The sequence below is a fragment of the Corvus cornix genome, chromosome 1A (assembly GCF_000738735.6).
Source record: "Corvus cornix cornix isolate S_Up_H32 chromosome 1A, ASM73873v5, whole genome shotgun sequence".
Classification (NCBI taxonomy): Eukaryota; Metazoa; Chordata; class Aves; order Passeriformes; family Corvidae; genus Corvus; species Corvus cornix.
The window spans coordinates 63,000,981-63,022,274 of NC_047057.1; the positions used below are offsets into that span (position 1 = coordinate 63,000,981).

The 21,294-nt window shown below is 41.2% G+C and overlaps 1 protein-coding gene across 1 annotated transcript in view; it reads right to left on the bottom strand.

The window, feature by feature from the left end:
• Positions 1-21,294, bottom strand: part of ANO2 (anoctamin 2) — a 187,613-nt gene that overhangs the window by 153,272 nt on the left and 13,047 nt on the right. Inside the window, exon 4 of the mRNA XM_019292734.3 lies at positions 2,445-2,543. Within this exon, the coding sequence (XP_019148279.3) occupies positions 2,445-2,543 (99 nt within the window). The remainder of the gene's footprint in view (positions 1-2,444; positions 2,544-21,294) is intronic.

Sequence of the window (21,294 nt, forward strand, 5' to 3'; positions counted from 1 at the left end):
GGGACCAGAGCTGCATAGCTCCCTGAGTGGCTTTGAGTTTGCTCTCTTGAAACCTAGAGCAACAACTGTGCTGACCTTTTTGTTCTCATTAGACTGAATATTTTAAACTCGACCATTTTGTGGTTGCTGCAGCCAAGGCAGCCTCCTACCATCACATATCCCACATGTCCTCTATTCACAAGTATCCAGTCTGGGAGGGCATCTTTCCTAGCTGGCTCACTGAATCCTTGTGGCAAAGTATTATCTTCAACACCCTTCAGGAATTTCTCAGGCTTGATTGTCACAGCAGTGCAGTATTCCCAGTTAATGTCTGGGAAGTGGACACTTCCCAGAAGGACAAGAAATTTCTCCTGGTTGCCTATGGAATAATTCATCAGTCCTATACAATACTCAAACAACATCCTTGCCTTGTTTTCCATCCCCCTAATCCTCACCCGGAAGCTTCCAACCTTATAATCCCTCAACTGCAGCTTTTCCCTCCCATACAGGACAATTTTTCCACCTCTCCATCTCTGCCTACCCCTCCTGAACAGCCTTTACTTCCCTACGCCAGCACTCCAGACACAGGATTCATCCCCCAAGACTCACTAAAGCCAGAGACATCACAGCTTTGGGCACAGAGCAACACTCCCAGTTGTTCCTATTTGTTTCCCGTACTCATATTTGAATCTGGCACAGTCTCCCTCACCAAAATAACTCCATTATCATATCCAGAAGTTTATATATCGTTAAAAGGGCTCAGAGGGTACCTTTTCTCAGCCTGTCAGGGGTTCTGAAAGATGATTTAAAACTGAACATTTGGGAAAAAAAAGTCTGTAATCAACTTGTGTTTAGAGGTGGATAAATAGTTTCCCCTGAAAATGCCTCTTTTTTAATGGTTTAATAGGATCCTTGAATAAATAAAAATAGCATCACAGAAAATACCTAATGTGCCTTGAGAGCAATATTTTGTATCTTTGAACAAAAACAGAACTTTCCTTTTAGTGGTTGCTGGCTGAATTTTTTATTTTATATTGCAAAATCCCCAAAATACAAGATTTGAGTTTTTTCAAAGTTGATTTTTGTTTCCTTCAAAGGAAATTCCTCTTTCAACTATCTTTAATTTCAAAAAAAACACCCAAACCCTAGGACATGAATATAGCTTTCCTGTCAAGCTTCTTTCTGGTAGTGCTGCCATTTCTGCCGCTAGAAATAACAGAGGATTTTTATATTTTTAGAGATAACACAGGATTTTTTCTCCCAATCAGAGAGAAGGGGATGCAGAGCTGTTGTGAATGAGGAGGATGCCATCAGAGATTATCAGCTCCTGGACAGACCTTAACCCAGGGCAAAATGATGGCAATAGTCATCAATTAAAATAGTATAAAATTTACTTTGGTGCATTTGCAAAAAACTTGGAGGGGAAAGTCCCCATGAGGGCAGAAGAGGAGAGAAATGAGCAGGCACTAAAAATGCATAAAATAATTTGGAAATGGATCAAAGAGAGGAGTTGAATAGGTAGAAAGTTTCTAGGGGTATTGTATCTGTCTAAAACCTACGCATTTTCAAAGATTGATTGGAAATATCCTTTTTTTTTTCCCCTGGGATGAAAACACAGTAACAGTATGCAAGATTGATTTGGCCAATCTTCTGATAATGACAGGTTGTAACAGCATGAAATGTGAACCACAATGAAGCTTTTGGTGGGTGAAAACAAGATGAAAAAACCCAAACAAACAAACAAAGACCAAACAACGCAGTGGGAGAAAAAAAATCAATTTGTCCTTCATTTCTAATGACAATGCAAAGAAGTCAGTGTTCATTAGTGCAGTTGATGAGTATCACTAAATAAAAGCACAAGGCAGTTCCCCTGACTCCAGTGGAGCTGTTAACCAATGAGCTAAATAATTGCAGGAACACAGATTGGGGGATCTGCTGCTCAGAATTTACAAGCAACTCTGCTGAAAACAGACAGAGAAGAAGAGAGTGAGCTGAAGTTTTAGTGACAACAGGCAGGTCTGAACTCACTAAGTCACTGATACCACCAAAACAGATTTTTTTGGGGAGAGGCTCTCTGGAGAAGTCTTAAGGCAATGACCAGTTTCATACTATCTCCCATACTACACCTCACCTTTGAGGTAATTTCCTTGACAAAAATCCAAACAGCTCCTGCCTTCTCAGCTTTCAAAGCCCTCCCTAGCACTCACCTCTGTCATCACCTGCCTGAATGCAGTCCATCAGCCAGCTGCCTCTGTGGCCTTTAAAAACCCCTTTGGAAGTCCCATCTTTAATATAGTGCTGAACAGTAAATCATCTCAAAAGACTTGGAAATGTGAAAAAATAATCCTGACAGTTCATTTTCTCTGATTTTTGATATAAATTAACTCCACAGGCTTCTATACATTTAATGATGATTCTGATCCTTCAGTCATACAACTTGTGGATAGAAAATGGGAGCTATTTACCTTTTTAGTGGGCATTTTTATTTTAAGAAGTTCTGCTTCTCGACTGAGGACTTGCCAAGGCGCGTGTATACGGACAAAACTCAATCCCTGGCTCTTGTTCTGAAACATAAATAAAAGGGAAAACAATGTATTTAGGTATTTTTGAACAGAATATAGCGCTAATGTTTCGAGTTGTCAGCTCCAACTAAATCATTCAACAGTAGGCAATCACAGGGAATAACCAACTTCTGCTACAGCTGGGCTGCAAAGTGACATATTCCTTAAAAGCTGAAATTTTTATGCTCTAAAACCCATTAATCTACTACCTACAGTGAAGATCTGTGTGCACCAGGATGACAGAAAGCTACAGGTCCAGATTTTGGAATGATGGGAATGAGAAACCCCCAAGCTACAGGTTTTTTTGTATATTGATATTTTAAAAGTGATCTGATTTCTTTAGTGGGCTTTTGTGTCCATCTGAACCACCAAGATAAAAAACTTTTCTCCTGCTCTGGGTGGGCTTTGCTTTAGTTCTTATTTTCAGTTTTGCCCAACAGTTTTCTGGACACTTCATCAAATTAGTGGTTCCTTACAGAGAATCAGGCCCAACATTTATTGCCCTAAATATCTGCAAATTGGAGAAGCAAACCTAAAGAAAACATAAAAATTTAACTTCTGAGTAGAGATACAAGCCTCATGTTTATGTAAATGACTGGTTATGCTGCTCAGAAGCATAAAACTGCACAAAAGGGCTTTGGCACAGCCAGTTTTCTGCAAGCTGTGCAAAAGAGGTCCTGGTAGCACATCCAAGCTACAGAAGGGAACCCTTAGAGCAGAAAGCAGCACCCCTGAGAAAAGCACCAAAATTAAATGAAGGAACATTGAGACAGAATTTTCCTCAAGGCACACAAATAAATTGTGTCAGTAAATCATAGGGATGAATGCTTACTCTGGAAATGTAAAGAAAGGCTGGGAGATTAGAAGGGGAATATCAGAGAAATCAAGGCAATGACCAGCTCTCACACTGTCTCCCATACTGCACCTTCCCTTTGAGGGAATTTCCTTGATAAAAATCCAAACAGCTCCTGCCTTCTCAGATTTCAAAGCCCTCCTGAATACTCTCCTCTGTCATCATCCTCCTGAACGCAGACTGTTGGACCATATCCTTTAGGGAAGGGCATGGAAGAAGTGGACAGAAGACTTTCAGGAGGGATTTCTTCACTGAAAGGGTGGTCAGACATTGGAATGGGCATTGGAAGGGGCTGCCCAGGGAGATGGTGACTCCCTGTCCCTGCAGGTGTCCAAGGAATGACTGGATGTGGCACTCAGTGCTCTGGGCCGGATGAAAAAGCAGTGATTGGTCAAAGGCTGGACTCGAAGATCTTGGGAGGTCATTTCCAGCCTCAGTGACCCTGTGATTCAAAGGCTTGATTATTGCTAAGATTAATGATCTTTGTGTGGATGCTTCCAACTTCATGTAAACCCCAAACATGCATTTGCTGAATGTGTCTTTATGCTTCCTGATTAAAAAACAAAAAAGAAAGTTAGATGGAAATCCTACTATTATTGCAATCATTTTGCTCTTATTTCCCCTGTAGGTGCAACATGAATTACAGAAATCACTCCCTCACCTTCAGCTAACATTTATTCAGTGGACCAATGCTATTTTTGAGAGCAGAATGAGCTGCAGAATCTCTCTTTCACCAGTCCACTGGGGAAGTCAGCTTTAAGGGAAAGAAGGAAAAATTTACTGGGCATGAGCAGATGTTCTGGTAATCATTTTCTGAAAATAGATTAATAACAGATGAGAGGTTCAATTTCAGTGGGTGAAGATCAGGAGGCTTCTTGTGAGCTTTTGGCTAAAATCAAGCATGTGTCCCTGTCTGGGGGATTATATTCCATGTTGGCAAGAGGAGGGACATTGCGATCTAATTGGTTGCTTCCAGCTCAGGCTCATATGACTACACAGATTGCAAATAAAATCAGGCAAATAATTTGAGAGAAAAGACCAGATGAAGAATATGACCTTTGTATATTTGAACAAAATATGTTGGAAAGTTGTGCTGTTCATGAATTGATATCAGCTGCTGAGGAATCAGGCCATTAAAAATCTTTAAAAGGCTTAAAAATCACCTTATGATGGGAAACTGAGATAATTTCAATAAACACTAATGCAAAGTAAATAAAGTAGGGGAAACAGGACTAGGTGACTCCTGCTGCAGGGTAAACAAAAGATGCAGAACAATGGGCTGCTGGATGTTCACCTTGGGATCACTAGAACCATATCTCCCATATCTTCCTAACATTCAAATTAATCAAAGAATTTTAAAATAAATTTGAAACTATCAATTTCATATCATAGCTCAAGAGATAAGCCATCTAACTCACTTTCTATGAGCTCACCAAAATAAAAACCTATAGGGCTACTCCTCTGGTAATGTTCCTTACCCCACTTTTCCAGGTTTCACCTGCAGCAGTTCCAGGTGTCTTTTTTCCTTGTGATGTCTGGCAAGGATCTGCTCAACTGACTTATTCCCAGAAGGCTTCTTGTATTGCAAACATCTCCAAAAGTTACAACTTGCTTTTCTCCTTGCCAGAGTGGATTTATAACTGTTTACTGGAGACAGCCCCTAACTGCTGTCCTCTGGTTAATCACCTGAAATGATAATTTTGCATGTGCTCATCACTTTGTTCTAACAAAATGCTGTCAGTCTTCTATTTTGAATGCTCTAAATCACTCCTGCTCATTCACTGTACTCTGGATGTATCACTAAAGCCAACGTGTGGTGGTGGCAAACATTACTTTTGTTACACCACTCACTTGTTATTTAATACAGCCATCCTTAATCGAGTCCTTTTTCACTTGCAGCTGATGTCCCACAGGACTTTATCCTTGGCCCTGCATCGTTCCATGTCTCTATCACTGCACTCCCTGATTATATTATTTAAATTACTAAGTATTCCTAGGCAGATGACAAACAGATTTGTTGCTCTCATGATCCCTTTCTTTTCCCCCATCAAATCTATATTCCATATTACAGAGTTCTTCCAATAAGTTTAAGAGTGGAGGCTTTTCAATAAGTTCATTCAGAATTATTCAAGATATATTTCTGTCTTGGCTGCTTCTCTGTTTTCTGAAGCTGAATTCGGTTTTCCCATTTCAATAGGAAAGCTCAGCATTAAAGTCAAATGGAAGAAAGTCTGGAAGGCCTGCTTTGCTTTTCAATCAGCACATGAAGAAAAATATATTGGGTATTTCTTTCAGTTTGTCATGATTCTTAGCAATCTAAAGCAGGGCTTTAACAGCTGCCTATATTGTGTTTTTCCTGTCTTGAACTGGAAATGTATAGGCTGAATAAAATTCAAATTTCTCCAAAGGAGAATTTTTCTATCTTTCCTGCCTTAACAATAAAACACACTAGGACTTGCATCAGCTGCAAGCCTAAGATTTATTGCAAACTTATCACCATCGAGGCCATAGCAGAAAAAAAATATATGATAACTACAAAAGCTCTCATAACGGTATCTATAAAGTGATTATTCTTTTTACTGAAAGTTGAACATTCTGAAACATGGCTAGACAAGCATTACTAAGCAAAACTAAATTTATTTAGACACCTCTAGCATGAGCTAAATCATACAGTACTAAAGGCATCAGGTTTGTCAGTCACTATCAAGCCAAGAAAGGGCAAAATCAACGATTTTATTTTGGAAGAGCCCCAGGCTCTTTTTATGGTGAGCATATTGCTCCTATGAACTTTGCAAATACAGAATTCATTGCTGAATGCTACAGCTTAGCAAGTATTTCTTATCATTTCCTCATTATGAAACCACTAATCACTCCATATTTAAGGAATACAGTTTATAAATAACATATATTAAAAAATAGTTAATTTTAAACACTCGTCCAAAGAAATAGATTTCTGCCATGTATCTTAACAGGAAGAAAAAGTAACACCAAAGGGTAGAAAGAAGCTGAAAAGAAGTGATTAACTAATGTCTAAGGGAATCTAGGGAACTGACAATCTTTCTAATGATTTTTTAAAAATGTGCATAGGAAATGGAAAAGGCATAAATCATAAAACCTGAAGCATGTAAATGTCCTTCTTTAAAAAAGAAAAACAAACCCAAAAAAAACCCCCACAAAACAGCTGAACTTTAAACATTTTATCCTTCAGTGATAATTAAATAGAAGAAAAATACCAGGCAGCAACTTTTTAGTGGCTCCAGTTAATGTAATGTGACATCTTTCAGTAATGCAGCCACACTGGGAAAACGACAGTGAAACAGTTTGTAGTGAGGAAGAGAAAATAAAGGTCCTATTAGCTCAGTAAAAGTAATCATCTTCCCATTAATTCCATTACCAAATGGATCTGTCACGTCTGCAAATGCAATTGCTCAAGATTAATGTCTGCTCTCCTGATACCTGCCCTGGAAATCGAGGCGAATACCAAAGTGATGTGATAGTGCAAATAAAAAGCAATTTCTTGTGATTATCACAGAACTGTGGTCACCTTCATTTTACAAGAGCAGAGCCAAGTCCTGAGCTCTTGGCCCCCAGCACGGGTAGCACTGGATTGCATGACACAGCACTGCCAGATTCAGGCAGAGACTGCAAAAGTGGCTGTGTTTTCTGCCAAATATATTGAATTTCTATCTGTGAAACAGTGTGTTTCTGTTCCTAAAGTTTTGTATCCAAGGTACAAAATCAGTCCATCACCTATGATAGTGTGGGCCTGTTCCATTAGATAAAGGAAGTGCAGGGCACTGGTCCAGGTGAGACAAGAAGACCCAGAATGTCCTGACAGGGATGTGTCAGTCCAGAGCAACTCCCTGCTCATGTTATCTTATAGGATAGGCTGTATCCTACAATTGTAGGCTGGTAATTTAATTCTGCCTCTGATTGCATGAAGATGATGGAACTTCCTTCTATCAAAAGGCTTTTGTGAAGATAAATATGTTCCAGATTGAGAAGGGCTCAAACATTGCAATAAACTAAGATGGTATGGCTACATATTATGCATCTCATAATTTTCATCTTTTCCTTCACAAAACTATAACCCCTTTACCTTTGCCAAACTTTCTCTTTTCTATTTTCATCATTTCTCCAGAGTATAGATTTACCCCACTGCATGGGTACAGAGACATGCTCAAGACCTTAAGCAAAGCTGCAACGATTTACAAATTTTGACAGTTTGCCTTTCTCTTTCCTAATTTCTACCAACAATGATGGTGTAAATGTCCTCTTTATTTTGTTCTCTTACTCCCACCTGTGAACATAAACAGCTAAAGAATATATTAGTGTGTCTATAAGCACAGAACAGAACATCTGCCATGAAAGATCTGGCCAAAACACCTAAAAAAACCCCCTATATAACCTAAATTTCTTAGGTAGAGTGCTGTGGAATTAAACAGTTGGCTTTGCTCGTCCATTGCAATGTTTCTTCATGCAGTGCAACCTCTCCAACCAAAATTTTCCCACTCATGTACAGACAGGAAGTGTCTCTGAATGGAAGATGATACAGGAAACCTAAAAACACAGGCGTGCTTCCCCTGAAGAAGATGGAAATCTTTAATGGCACAGAACGGAATGAAAATGAGCTCTTGGAAACTCGAGCACAAATATAGAATAGATTGATAAATCTGACAAATAAAACAAAAAAACCCAAAACACAGACCTGTGCATTATTGCAGTGCTCAGTGCACCTGTATGCAGGTGAGTAACAAATATGCCAGCATTGTCATTCATTTTAATTCTTCCAAATAGGCATTTTGGATGAAAAAATTACTGTACTTTCATCAATATTTTTCTAATGTTTATCTCTGTCCACTAATCACTACAGCATGAAAAGTATGACTTTCAAACATAAGCAAAATCAGCCTTAATATTTAGGAGAACTTTATCAGCAAATTTCTCCTGTGTCAAAGACACAAATTTGTTGCTACAAAAGACAATTTCAGTGCATCATCTGAGATTGAATACCATAAATAATAATAATAAAATGTAAAATTGAAAGCCTCCCCACCCAAATCAAGCTGCCTCAAAGAGGAAGGGAGGACTGTGTCTACTCTACCACCTCCTGTACTTTGGCAGCATCAATGGAAAATCAGGTAATCAGCTGGCCTGGCTACATTCAGTGCTCAATTAGCTAAAAAATAAGCCAATATTCTGGAGAATACATCATATCAAACTTTATTATCAATAATAAAATCAACAAACTTCTTGAGGCCAAAGAGTTAACATTAAAAAGGGCAAAATGTAATTCCTCTTGAGGGAATGAGACTCACTAATCTGCACAGAGATTTATGGCCTGAACAATTTTCCAGACGAAGCAGCAAGATCATGGAAGTCAATCTTTAGACCAGATAACAGGCATGTTACCAGTGGGGGGATTAATGAAGCAGAGACTGAACCCTCACTCTGGTAAACTCAATTTCAAGGAAAAAAAGGATTTGGAGAAAAAAGGAAAAAAAATTAAATTTGTTCTTAGGAAAACAAAAGTTTTTGTTCTTAGCAAAAACATTTTAGGGGGTTTTCTGTAATTTGAAAGGGTTAACAGATGGTACAAAATTATTTAGTTTAATAAGAGTGTTCTCCTAATCAAGCTTTTCCAGGATGGTGTGGCCCTTTGAGGTCTCTCTCCAAAGATCAGCAGCAGTAAAAGGAAGGTTGGCTGTGTTTGCAGGGACTTGATTGGGAGGGGATTAAGAGGAAGATAATGAAAGTATCTGGGCTGGGTTGTTTGCTGGCAGGGAATCCAAAACCTCCCCGGACAGCTACAGCCTCACTGCAAACAGGGAGAGATGGGGAAGAGGCTGTGGCAGTCCCACAGTAGCATCACATGGCTCATTTTGGATAAGGCAACAGGTCCAGGGGTGGAGAAATAATCTGTTCAACAGCAAGAAACTGGGTAGGAGGAGAACCTGCACTGCTGGGAAAAAAAATAGTCACTGAGGGGATTTTTGCAGTGTTAACAGCATCCAACATCAGCTTAAGTGGCCTGGAGAAAGACAAAGTAGATGAAGTTTTTCAGGGTAGGAAGTATAAGGACACACTGTGAAAAATTGTAGAAAAGCTTTGTAAGAGTAAGAGCCTGAACAATGGCAAACAGCTCTCAACGTAAATAAATATAAAGCAATATCTGTGGGTTAAATCCAGATTCACATATCAAATGCTGGGCTCTGATTTCACCTGTACTAGTCAGTAATGACACCTCAAGGCTGAAACAGAAAATCCTTTGAAAAATAGCAGCTCAGTATTTTCTAAAAGCCAAGAAGTAAAGCAAACCTTACATTTTATTAGGAAAGGTACAAAGACTAAGAAAAAAACCCCTTCAAACATAGCTGTATCCACATCTTGATCTCAATATGCACTCTCTGCCTCCTCACCTCCAAAGAGACAAGTTAGACCAAAAACAGGTTCAGAGGACCCATAAAAGCCTTGCTATGGCATCTATATAGGAATCACTGAGTACACTGAGACCTTTTGTTCCAGAAACTTGAGGAAGTTCTTGTGGAAGTCTATAAAATCCTGTGTAGTAAGGAAAAGGGGTGTGGATGGACTGCCTACCGTCTCTTTCAGAGCAAGCACTACAGGGCCTCAGACAAAGCCAGACCAAAAATCGACAAAAGGACATAGATATCAAGGCAGCAGGGAAGCACCTCTGCCTTGTGGGTGCAAAAACTGAAAAATATTTTAATAAGAAGCTATGCCAGACTTTGGGATAGACATCCCCAGAAGGTTCCTAGATGGGCAAACGACATCACATGGGGGAAAGCACCTGAACTGAACGTCGCTGTCCCCAGGAGAACATCAGAGTAAAAGCATCACAAAAGCTTGTACCATTCCTGCTGCTTCCTAAACATTTGACCACTGCAGCTGTTGGATACCCTGTTGGATACACTGAGGGAATCTCTCACACCACAGGATCATTTTATGGCAATATTGCCAATATCTGGAGAAGCAGCTCCCAGCCAGCGAGGCACAAGCCTGCTCCAGATGAAATGTGGAGCTGAGAAGCTCTGCTGGGTGCTTGCCGGCTCTGCAGATTGGAGGCAGCAAGAGCAGCAGCAGCAGCCCTGAAATCTGAGCAAATCATCAAGCCAAGAAAAATAGTTGCTTGAAATGTTGCAGCTGAAACCAACATGAGAAGCTTGGCAAATGGGCTGAGACTCGGTGTCCAAGAAGTACCTCGCTCAGAGATGGAAATTGCAATATTAGAATATTTCTGGAGCTCTAGGGGACCCAGCACCCTCAGCTAATGTGGTACTAGGGCTCAAAATAGTATCTTCCCACAGGAGCATGGCAATCACTGAAATCAGTCAATGGACAATATTAGATTTTCAGGAATGTTAAGTAGCCAGCACGTTCTAGTGAGCACTGCAGAATGTGCTGAATTATCAACAGTTTTGAAACCCAGGCCTCAATACACTCTGTTCCCCCCAAAATATGGTCCAAAGGGAATCACTCAGTAGATATCAGTACAATAACTATTACAACACATACTTTTTTCATCCATCCTGGCAGTACTGCTCTCTACATGCCCTAAACTCTGTTGGTCAGATTTAGCTCTCATCTCCATGACCATAAATTCAGACTCACTCTGCAGACACAAAAAGGAGACACCAGCCAGTGAGAATATACAAGTCCCAGTTTGCTCCTTTGTAACACTAAAATTAAAGGAGGATTATTTTAAAAACTGTTGTCAAATCATTATAAATGAAATGTGAATTTAATTTTCTATTAGGATTCTAAGAATAAACTGTCAGCAAACACCAAAATACCAATGTTTGCTTAAGCTTTACACATTATAAATTTGTGGGTTCTCCAATACATTTCACAACAGCATGCAAAAAAACCATATTTTAGTGAGATTTTACTTTTAGCTTGGCATTGAAATACAGCAATTTATGTAGAAAGCTGAAAAAATCACTTATAGAGATGTAAGGGTCAAGTGGGCCATTAACTTTCAATTATTAAAAAGATAATTAGCAGATAGAATGCAGCATATTAACATTAACCTGATACACTGCCAAAGTGTATTATGCCACGAGGGATATGAATTAGCAAAGGAAAAACTGTAAGATTTGTTATTCCATTCCTGGTGGTATCACACAAATTGAAATTTACAGGAAATCACTACCAGGTTTTTGTAATATATGTGGTGCTACATACTGATAGCAGTAAGTCCCTTCCATCTTCCACATCTTAAAATCCATTTTATGTCTCATTAGAAGCACTCTGAATTTTGTAATTTTCATAAATCTTTTTGCTTGTTTTACATCAGCTCACTCAAAGAAAATCACACAGTAACACTGCCTAGACTCATGCCTTTAAATATATATATATATCACATTGCAGTGAACATTTTTGAGCTTTTGTTTTGGCATGGTTCTGTCATATTTTTCCTCTACTTCTACCATAATGATTTTCTGCTAAATATTAGAAGTTTACAAAAGGGAGACCAAGCAATAAAGCCACAAACACACTATGCTAGGCTGGTACTTAATAATGGGAAGATACATTCAGCAACAGAACACCTAAATCACAGAATCATAGAATGGTTTGAGTTGGAAGAGACCTTAAAGATCACCTTGTTCCAACCCCCTGCCATGGGCAGGGACACCTTCCACTGTCCCAGCTTGCTCAGAGCCCCATCCAGCCTGGCCTGGAACACTTCCAGGGATGGGGCAGCCACAGCTTCTCTGGGCAACCTGTGCCAGGGCCTCAGCACCCTCACAGGGAACAATTCTTTCCTAATATCCAATCTAAACCTGCTCTCTGTCAGTGTGAAGCCATTCCCCCTTGTCCTGTCACTCCAGGCCTTGCCAAGAGCCTCTCTCCATCTTTCCTGTAGGCTCCCTTCAGGTATTGAAAGGCCACACTGAGGTCACCCCAAAGCCTTCTCTTGGTGGCCCACAACGCATTTAGTCTCCAGTGTGTTTCCTTCTACACACCATGATCATGACTTGTGAGTGCCAAGTCAAAGCTTCCAGAAACCAGTGGGGAAAACTCTTTATACTACTGTTATTAAGGACTGCAAAATGCAGCCTTCACTTTTAAAGCCCTGATGTAGTCACACACTTAACCTCACATATTAAGAGGGTACTTCGAGAGCATTCACAAACAGAACATACAGGAAGTGATTTTTGGAGTAAAAACTCTTATGCCAAGTTTTGAGTGCCTCAGGAGGGTGTTCTCCTGAGGACTTAAGAGACTCCTTGCTTGAGGAGGAACCTCAGGACATGTTCTCATAACAAACTGCCACAGCATTCACTGTCCTCTGTCCTGGCATCACCTGAGAAGTGTGCATCCGTGAACAGTTCAGTGTGATCACACTGCAGGTGATATCATTAAGTTTCTAACTAAGGATATATCAGACTGAGATCAAAAGGAAAAAGCAGGAGGGGTTGTTTTGCCTTCTTACTTCCCCCCCACTTTTTTTGGCAGTCTTCAGTAAACAAAGATGTCTCAAGCACAACTTGGGTCCATTTGCAAGGGGCATGGCCAATTCCATTTGTTTAATACTGATCACAAGATGGTTTTGGTTCTTGGCATGCAGTAAGGAGAGTATTCCGAGATGAGAGATTTAATCTGCAAAACTGGGAGCAAGAAGAACAAACAAAGATAAAAATTAGCAGATTTAAGCAGTAACTGGCAAGCAAAAAGATGAGGAGACTAAGGCATGAAAAATTAGATGCATAATTTAGCTTGCTAAAGAAACAATGCAAAAAACTGTGCCTTTGCCTTTCATTACTACATATCCATACTGGCACTTCTATTGCACAAATATTGCACTTGTGGTCAAGGATCATTTAAATGCATTGTGATATCCTAACCATGAATTTCCTTGGTCAGGTCAAAGTCTCAATTGCACAAGTTTGAGAGGACAGCACATATCACCTTATAGTCCAATTTATCCTGGCTACTCTGTTCTATTTTCTTACACACAAACTATAATCTTGGTAATACAGAATCCATCTTTTTTTTCTGTCTTTATTCAGAACTGAATAACTGGATCACTGAATAAGTGAGCTGGATCCTCATCTGTTGTACACCCCAACAGTAGTATAAATAGCAGTAACCACACAGATCCAGATCTGGTTATGTAACTTGCGCACATGATGGGAAAACATTAAAAATATGACTTTTAAGTTTAGCATTCACTATTAAAAATATTGAGTGGGGCTTTTGCCAAGAAATCCACACATCAATCACAGATAACTGAACAGATGTTTTGGCTGAAGCAGGGTTCAACTGGGACACTCACACATATACAAAATGACCTCTAATACTGGTAAGATATTATGATTTTAGAGCTTTCTCAAATTTTGCTTTAACAAAGGCTGTTAACTAAATATTTGCAACATGTGTTAGGTCTTTTCAAATATTTATAGAGATGGTTTACAAAAAAATCCCGCAGCTATTTGCAATGCTCCTTTTGGACTAAAAGCACAACCACACACAAGTTTACATAACTCTGAAAGTCTAAAAAATGCCTTAATTCCCCTTAAGTCCACATGTTAATATAGCTATATATGTATAGATATAGATATTTATACACACAGTTATATATAACCAAATTAGAAACCTGAACATTGCCCTTCCAGGGAAACTGCTCCGGTGTTCAAAGCTTCTCCTCCTTCCCCCACCAAAGCAATAAACACCATTTGGGTTTTTCACATTTCCATTTCCACTCCATCACACTTTTCCTGCCTGTAGTTAATGTATCAATATATCAATGGCTAATTATGATGCATTTGTCCAACCCAGACTTCTTCAGAAAAATAATAGCAATTCATAGCAGTAGTGCTCCTCTTGCCACTGACTGAAAAAAACAGGTTGTTAAGTAATATTTAATAACTACAAAACTCTACATAATTTAATTGGTATACATATGATTAGTAACTAAAGTTTTATACTTTATAAAAAGTGGTCTATAATAAATACAGCTGTTAGTGTTTTGTTTTTCTTGGGAGGAAGAAAAGCCGAAGATGTACATAAGGTGTGTGCAGGTAAGAGAAAAACATTTTAAGAGCAGAAGCTGTGGGAAGCAGATTTTCAGTTGTGGGAAATAAGTGTAAAGATGAATACAGACATGCTGCCAAGGGAGAACTTCCCATTTTTCATTCTCATTCCCCTTCACACAAATGCTCTTATACATTTTTTGCCCAGAGAAGCTGTGGCTGCCCCATCCCTGGGAGTATTCAAAGCCAGGTTGGATGGGGCTCTGAGCAACCTGGGATAGTGGAAGTTGTCCCTGCCCATGGCAGGAGGGTGGAATGAGGTGATCTTTAAGGTCCCTTCCAACCCAAACCATTCTGGGATTGTAGGATTTGAAAACCCTTTTTTCAGTGAAACAATGTAGCATTCACTTGGTTTTCACTTCCACTTTTCTGCTGTTTTCTGTTCAACAATAAAGGAGATGAAAACAGGAAACCAGAACTGGAAACCAGAACTGTAAGGAACCCAGATAGCATGCCAGGGAACACAGGAACAGGAGGTCCTGTGCCCAAAAAAACCTTCAGTCCCATGATAGTTTTTGGCTAGTTAGGTTTGATTCTTGTCTCTCCCCTTATGTGTTTAACAGTATTTTAAATTTAGCAACAATTACTCCTTCTAAAAGTCATTTCACAGCAGTTTTGGCATTGACACAGAGAAAGACACAGGTGTGAGTCCTGCCAGACTTCCAGACTTCACTTCAGGTATTGCAGCAGGTAACAGCAGCTCCTCAAGCTCCTGTCATTCCTCTGAACAGGCAGCTGAGAGTCAGGATGAAATTTGCTCTTCAAAGGCACCTACGCCTTTATACTGATTGTACAAAAATGTATCTGAACACAGGCACTTAGATACAGAGAGTATCAGGCAATAGGAGTTTACCTCGTCCTGTTAGTACTTGAAAGAGTCCTTAGGTTTATACTAAGGACATGCCAGCAGGTCAGGGAAGGGATCCTGCCCCTCTGCCCAGCCCTGGGAGGCACAGCTGCAGTGCTGTGTGCAGTCCTGGGCTCCTCAGGACAGGAGGGACAGGGAGCTCCTGGAGCGGGGCCAGCAGAGGCTGAGGAGATGATTTAGGGCCTGGAGCATCCCTGACAGGGAAAGGCTGAGGGAGCTGGGGCTGTCCAGCCTGGAGAGGAGCCCCAGCTGAGAGGGGCCCTCAGCCCTGGGTGTCCCTGTGTGCAGGGAGGGCTCCGAGCAGGGCCCAGGCTCTGCTCCGTGGGGCCCAGCCATGGCACCAGAGGAACGGGCAGGGACTGATCCCAGGAAGTTCCACCTGGACAGGAGGCAGAACTTCTTCCCTGAGCGGTGACTGAGCCCTGAACAGAGACCAGAGAGGGTGTGGAGTCTCCTCACTGGAGATATTCCAGACCCCTCTGGACACAATCCTGTGCTGTGTGCTCTGGGATGGTCCTGCTGGAGCAGGGAGTGGGACCAGATGAGCCACTGTGGTCCCTTCCAGCCTGATCTGCCCTGAGATTCCGATTCTGGCTCTTCCATTTTTTCCACTTTTCCACCTGTTTTCAAGGGTCTAGGTAGCAGGAGAATGCCCACTGCCTCAGTTCCTGGATTCAGCTTACAGCTTTTGATGAATGATTCCTTGGCTATTCTTTTTATGGTGGTTTTAATTACACTGGAGTGCTCTGTAATTATATGCCAATTATTTTCTTTGATAATTACCACTGACATGTACAAGTGAAGGAATACATTTTAGAGCTACCTATTAGTCTTTTGTGGTACTTAAAATTCTACAACATTAACAAAATTGGTTTTACATTGTAATAGCATTTGCACCCTTTTATGAAATAATGACGTGAGAATTGCTAGGAGAACAGTACATGACTACAGAATTGCAATACTGGTATCAGGAGGGTTACCAATCACTGTATTATAAAACCGCACCTACTTTTAAATACTAAAATGAGCTGTCTTTAATAACATCATCTAGCAAGTCACCTGATATGTGGGTTTTGTCCTGCCAGAGAGTCTGAGCATTATGAAGATATGGAAATTAACAAAAATTTACAGCTGGATCTTGGTAAAAGCATTCTTTGTGCTGACTTTTCTGTGAAGAGACTTGCCAGTTGGTGGCCAGATGTGACAAAACAACCCTAAACCAACAAATACTTTCCAGGAGAGTCACTTGTGAACTGTGGCTCACAGGTGAAAAACAACCTGGGGTCCCTTGTGGTGCAAGCTGTGTCTTAGGTTGTCACTGTGGTGCTCTCAAGTGCCTCCTGCAAAGCTTCAGCTGAAAAGTAAAGCAAGTCCTTTAATGAGCAAACTTTGGTGCATCACTGAAGCTGAACTTGGCCAGCTTTGGGTGAGCAGGCATGATTTCTTAAGGACAGCTTTGAAACAGGAGAGAATAGGGGAGGAAGGAAATTTTGCATAGAAGTCATTGAGAGAGAAGCAATTGTGAAGTATGAAGTCTGTGTGTCCAGCTGTCCCAGCTGTGGATTTTCTCAATGGAGAGGATCACAGATCATGGAATATTCTGAGTTGAAAGGGGTCATCAAGATGTCCTGGATGCTATGGCTTCACATAGGCCTGTGACTGATGGCAGCTGATGGGCAGCAGGGAAGGGTGAAGGGCTGACTTCACACTGACCAAAGCAAGATCCAGTGACACCAAGGAGTGGCAGGATTGCTGTGGATACAGGATACAGAGAAAGAGCATCGTGGACAGAAATGGAACACCCTGTGGTGGACAGGCAAGCAGCCCTGCAGGAGACTGGTGTGAAGGGACAGAGGGGAATATGCAGAGGCCGGAGGCAGGTGAGCAGGTCAAGCACTGGTGAGGTGAGGCAGGTACCACTCACTGACCTGTGAAAGCTGAGCAGTGCCACTGCAGGCAGAGGGTAAACATTATCCAGTGAACTCACAGGGACCTGTGACAAGCAGGGAGGCTTGCCAGGGCTACGGGGCACCACAGTGGATTGGCTGCACTGCAAAAGACTGAAAGTACCCCTAAGTTAACAAAAAACATGGTATGAAGTTTCCTGGGTCTCACTAACCAGAGTGTGCATGGTGAAATTGTGGAAGAGCCATCCAGTGAGCTTCCTTAGGGACACAATGTTTAGGACATTATTTTGTCTTGATGACCTAAAAGGGTTCAGCGACAGCTGAACATTTGCAAATCTTCAGAGGCAAGCAAAGAATGATCAGTTAAAGCCTGCAAACTCAAGTATGGAATATGAGAGCTGGAAAAAGAACAAGAACACCAGAGGTTTCCAAGTCAGGCAAACATACAAATGAGTGAGAATAGTGGGAGTGAGGCAAGCAAGGGATAGAAACAATGACACATAAATCCAGAAAAACTAAAACTTGAGAACTCTGTGACTTACAGAACATGCATGGAGTTGAAACTTTCAAAGCATTAGGAAACTCAAGTCATCCTTCACACTCTGTAACCAGTCTAAATGGGAGCAGACTTAAGACTTGAGGAAAAGTCCTAAGTATAGGATGGGCAGCAATATCCTTCCCCATTTTGAAGGGATTAAGGAAAAATGAGAGTAGTTTGAACTAGCACTTTGGAGGTGTCAGCTTGGAGTCCTGCTTAAGCATTTGCAAGATCTTGAACATATGTATTCTATATCTCTGAAATGTTAATTTTTCTTTGTTAAGTTACTCCAGGTAAACCACAGCTGAGCTTAGTGAACATGCAGACAGACTGGAGAGAAATTTCCCATGTCCCAACTGGGACATGACTAAGGGAAGTGCAACTGGGCTCCTCTGGAAGAGAAGGATGCTGGTATTCTTCCAGAGCACTGTGTTGGCTTCAACCTATGGAAATCAATGGCCACCTCTACATTTTCAGGAAAATGCTCCTATTGGTGTCTTTATGCTCCCCTTAAAACGGTTGCTGTTCCCAAAAAAAGAAGGAATATTAGTTCACGTAACTGTTCAGTCATTTTCCCACCCTAGTTACAAGTAGCTCGTTCTCTCCCAAATAGGTTATCTTCATTTATTTTACCAGGAGACATCTTATGAAACTCCAAGATCATCTACCTAACTCCACCTCCAGGATTTCCTTAAAAGTACCGTGTACAGGTGTGAATCCTTTTAGTGATCCTATAATGCTACAAAATGATTACAGAATCCAGGAACCAAAGGGAGAAGCCAGCAGAGAACTGATTAGTTAATTCCTAGATGGCAGATCTTAAAGCAAATATATCCACTATCAATATATGCAAACAAAGAGAAACAAAACTACCACCACCAACAAAGAGAAGCCCCACATAAAGAACAAATCAAAATCCATGCACCTGTTCAAAATAAATAATTTTATCCAACTGTTTGGTTTCAGGTGATGAAATCATTGTTACATTAATGCTGACCCGGAATAACTGCACAGAAATTACAGAATATTACAGAATGCTGTGCAGTATTACATAAATCGAGTTCTAACATGGTTTTTTCTTTGGCCTATTACTGTGAGCACATACCTGTACACAATGGAGAGGTTCAATAGAGGGCACACATTTATCAGCAGTGTGTACCAAGGAGAAAACCCACCCAGAAGGGCAAATTTTCCGTGCTGTGCATGGGGATTTAGCCACCCAACTCTCATTAATGCTAATGAGAACCGTGCAGCCCAATGCCACTCTGCTAAATTATGTTTTTCCTTGTTGTTCTATTCAGGACAAAGTAATTGCTGACCTGGAGCCACTGGAATGACAGAAGCAACTCTGTGATACAGTTCTGACTGATTTGCCTTGTCCTATGACTTAATAGACCTTGCAATGACCAGGAAAGACATTTGAACACAAACTGATTACAACTTGAGGCTTGTACATCACGGTTCCCTTTTTTTTCAGGATGTAAGGGTGTGGGACAGCTAATGCATCTTTCCCTCTATGTCAGCTTCCCCCCACTAAATCTGTGCTCATCCACAGGAACTAGCACTGAGTTGTTGGAACTCTGTCCCTACCTAGAACTTAGATCTGCAAAGGATTTAAGAAACGGTTTGAGCTGAAGAAGGTGTTCTGATTCCTAAGGGGAAATTACTTTGTTTTTCCTTGAAAAGACCCCTCCACCGTTCATGTTTAAAATCTCGAATCCAGTTTTCACTCCAAAACGCCTCCCTCTCAAGTACAATGTAACATTTGAAAGTGTACACAATGTAAAATGTCTTGTGCACCTGGGATGGGATCATTCCTTCCCTGCAGTGTCTCACTTCCTGCTGAATACTGCTTGCCTGTCTAAGCATAATGTCCTGATCAACACGACATTATAGTAACTCAAATTTGGGCAGAATGACACACACAGCCATTAGAGTAATCAGTAAAGCAAGAAGAGTTCAAAACGTACAAGAATCCCACAACCCTGAGTCATTATTTACATTGCCTTTCCCTGGATCTGCCAAAAGATAGCAAATTCCACCCCCTCACTCCCCACACACACAAACAGTTGTGGTTTTTTCCCATAAAACAGTCCTATCCTTCAAGGACTAATTTCCACCATCAGATACCCCCCAGCCTTTTCCCTGCTGGAATCCATTCCTGAATCTGAGAAGACAGAATGACACTTTATGGAATGCCTTTTAATTTGTTTTATTGCAGGCCAAAAAATGAGGAGAGGAGAGGAGAGGAGAGGAGAGGAGAGGAGAGGAGAGGAGAGGAGAGGAGAGGAGAGGAGAGGAGAGGAGAGGAGAGGAGAGGAGAGGAGAGGAGAGGAGAGGAGAGGAGAGGAGAGGAGAGGAGAGGAGAGGAGAGGAGAGGAGAGGAGAGGAGAGGAGAGGAGAGGAGAGGAGAGGAGAGGAGAGGAGAGGAGAGGAGAGGAGAGGAGAGGAGAGGAGAGGAGAGGAGAGGAGAGGAGAGGAGAGGAGAGGAGAGGAGAGGAGAGGAGAGGAGAGGAGAGGAGAGGAGAGGAGAGGAGAGGAGAGGAGAGGAGAGGAGAGGAGAGGCATTGTCTTAGCTCAGATCCTTTATATCTACATCACAAAACCCATACATAAATTAATGTTTATATGTATAAAAGCAACATATTGAAAACAGGGAGCACTTACCTACAACGTTACATCTGCTCCCAAGCAGAATTCTCAGTGGCTTTGGTTTAGGCAAAGGAATTTCCATGAGGTGTGAAATCATGGCTAACCAGAAATGCCTCTAAAGAACCGTGAAACTGTAGAACAATTACCTAACCAGCAGAAATTCAGTAGTGCGCACTTTGGCACCAGAGATACCTGCAGGGCTGTTTGCTGCTAGAGAGAAAGTAGATGGTGGTTTGGGGACAAGAAAGCAAAGAAAGTCTCATTTCCCCTGGAAAAGAAACTCTGAAATTCAGGATTTTTTTTTACGGCAACAAAGAAAAAGTCAAGGTGCATCAGGCAGCAGGTATTGCAGTTGGGGCAGCCCTCACACAGCACCTCACCCCCATAACAGCAGCGTGGCCTCTGTCATTTAACAGCTCAGAAAAGCAACAAATCCCAGGGCCAAATTCCCCAAACTATCCATATTTTACTACTTTGTTTTCATGAAACTGCTATTCAAGCTGCACTGACCTACATGCCTTAGAGAAATTATCACTGTTCAGCCTCCAAGCCTCCTCTGCAGGCACTGTGGCAGCGTCACATCCCTCAGGGTTTCATGTGTCACCTTTCAAACCCTCCCCAGAGATTTAATTTGCACATTAAAACTTCTGCTGCAAACAAGAGCACTGATAATTAAAATATGTTTTCAGGGAATCATCTGTGAACAAACCAAGCAGCAGATTTTGTTACTGTGCATACCCATCCTGCAAGTGTCCAGTTCTCCCCCTGCCATGCCCCAGCAGAGATGTACAAGCCATTCCTTGTGGGCTTCTCATCTGCCAAGCAGTTTGTAGGAATTGAAGTAGTTCTCCCAGCAGATGACAGAACTCAGCACAGGAC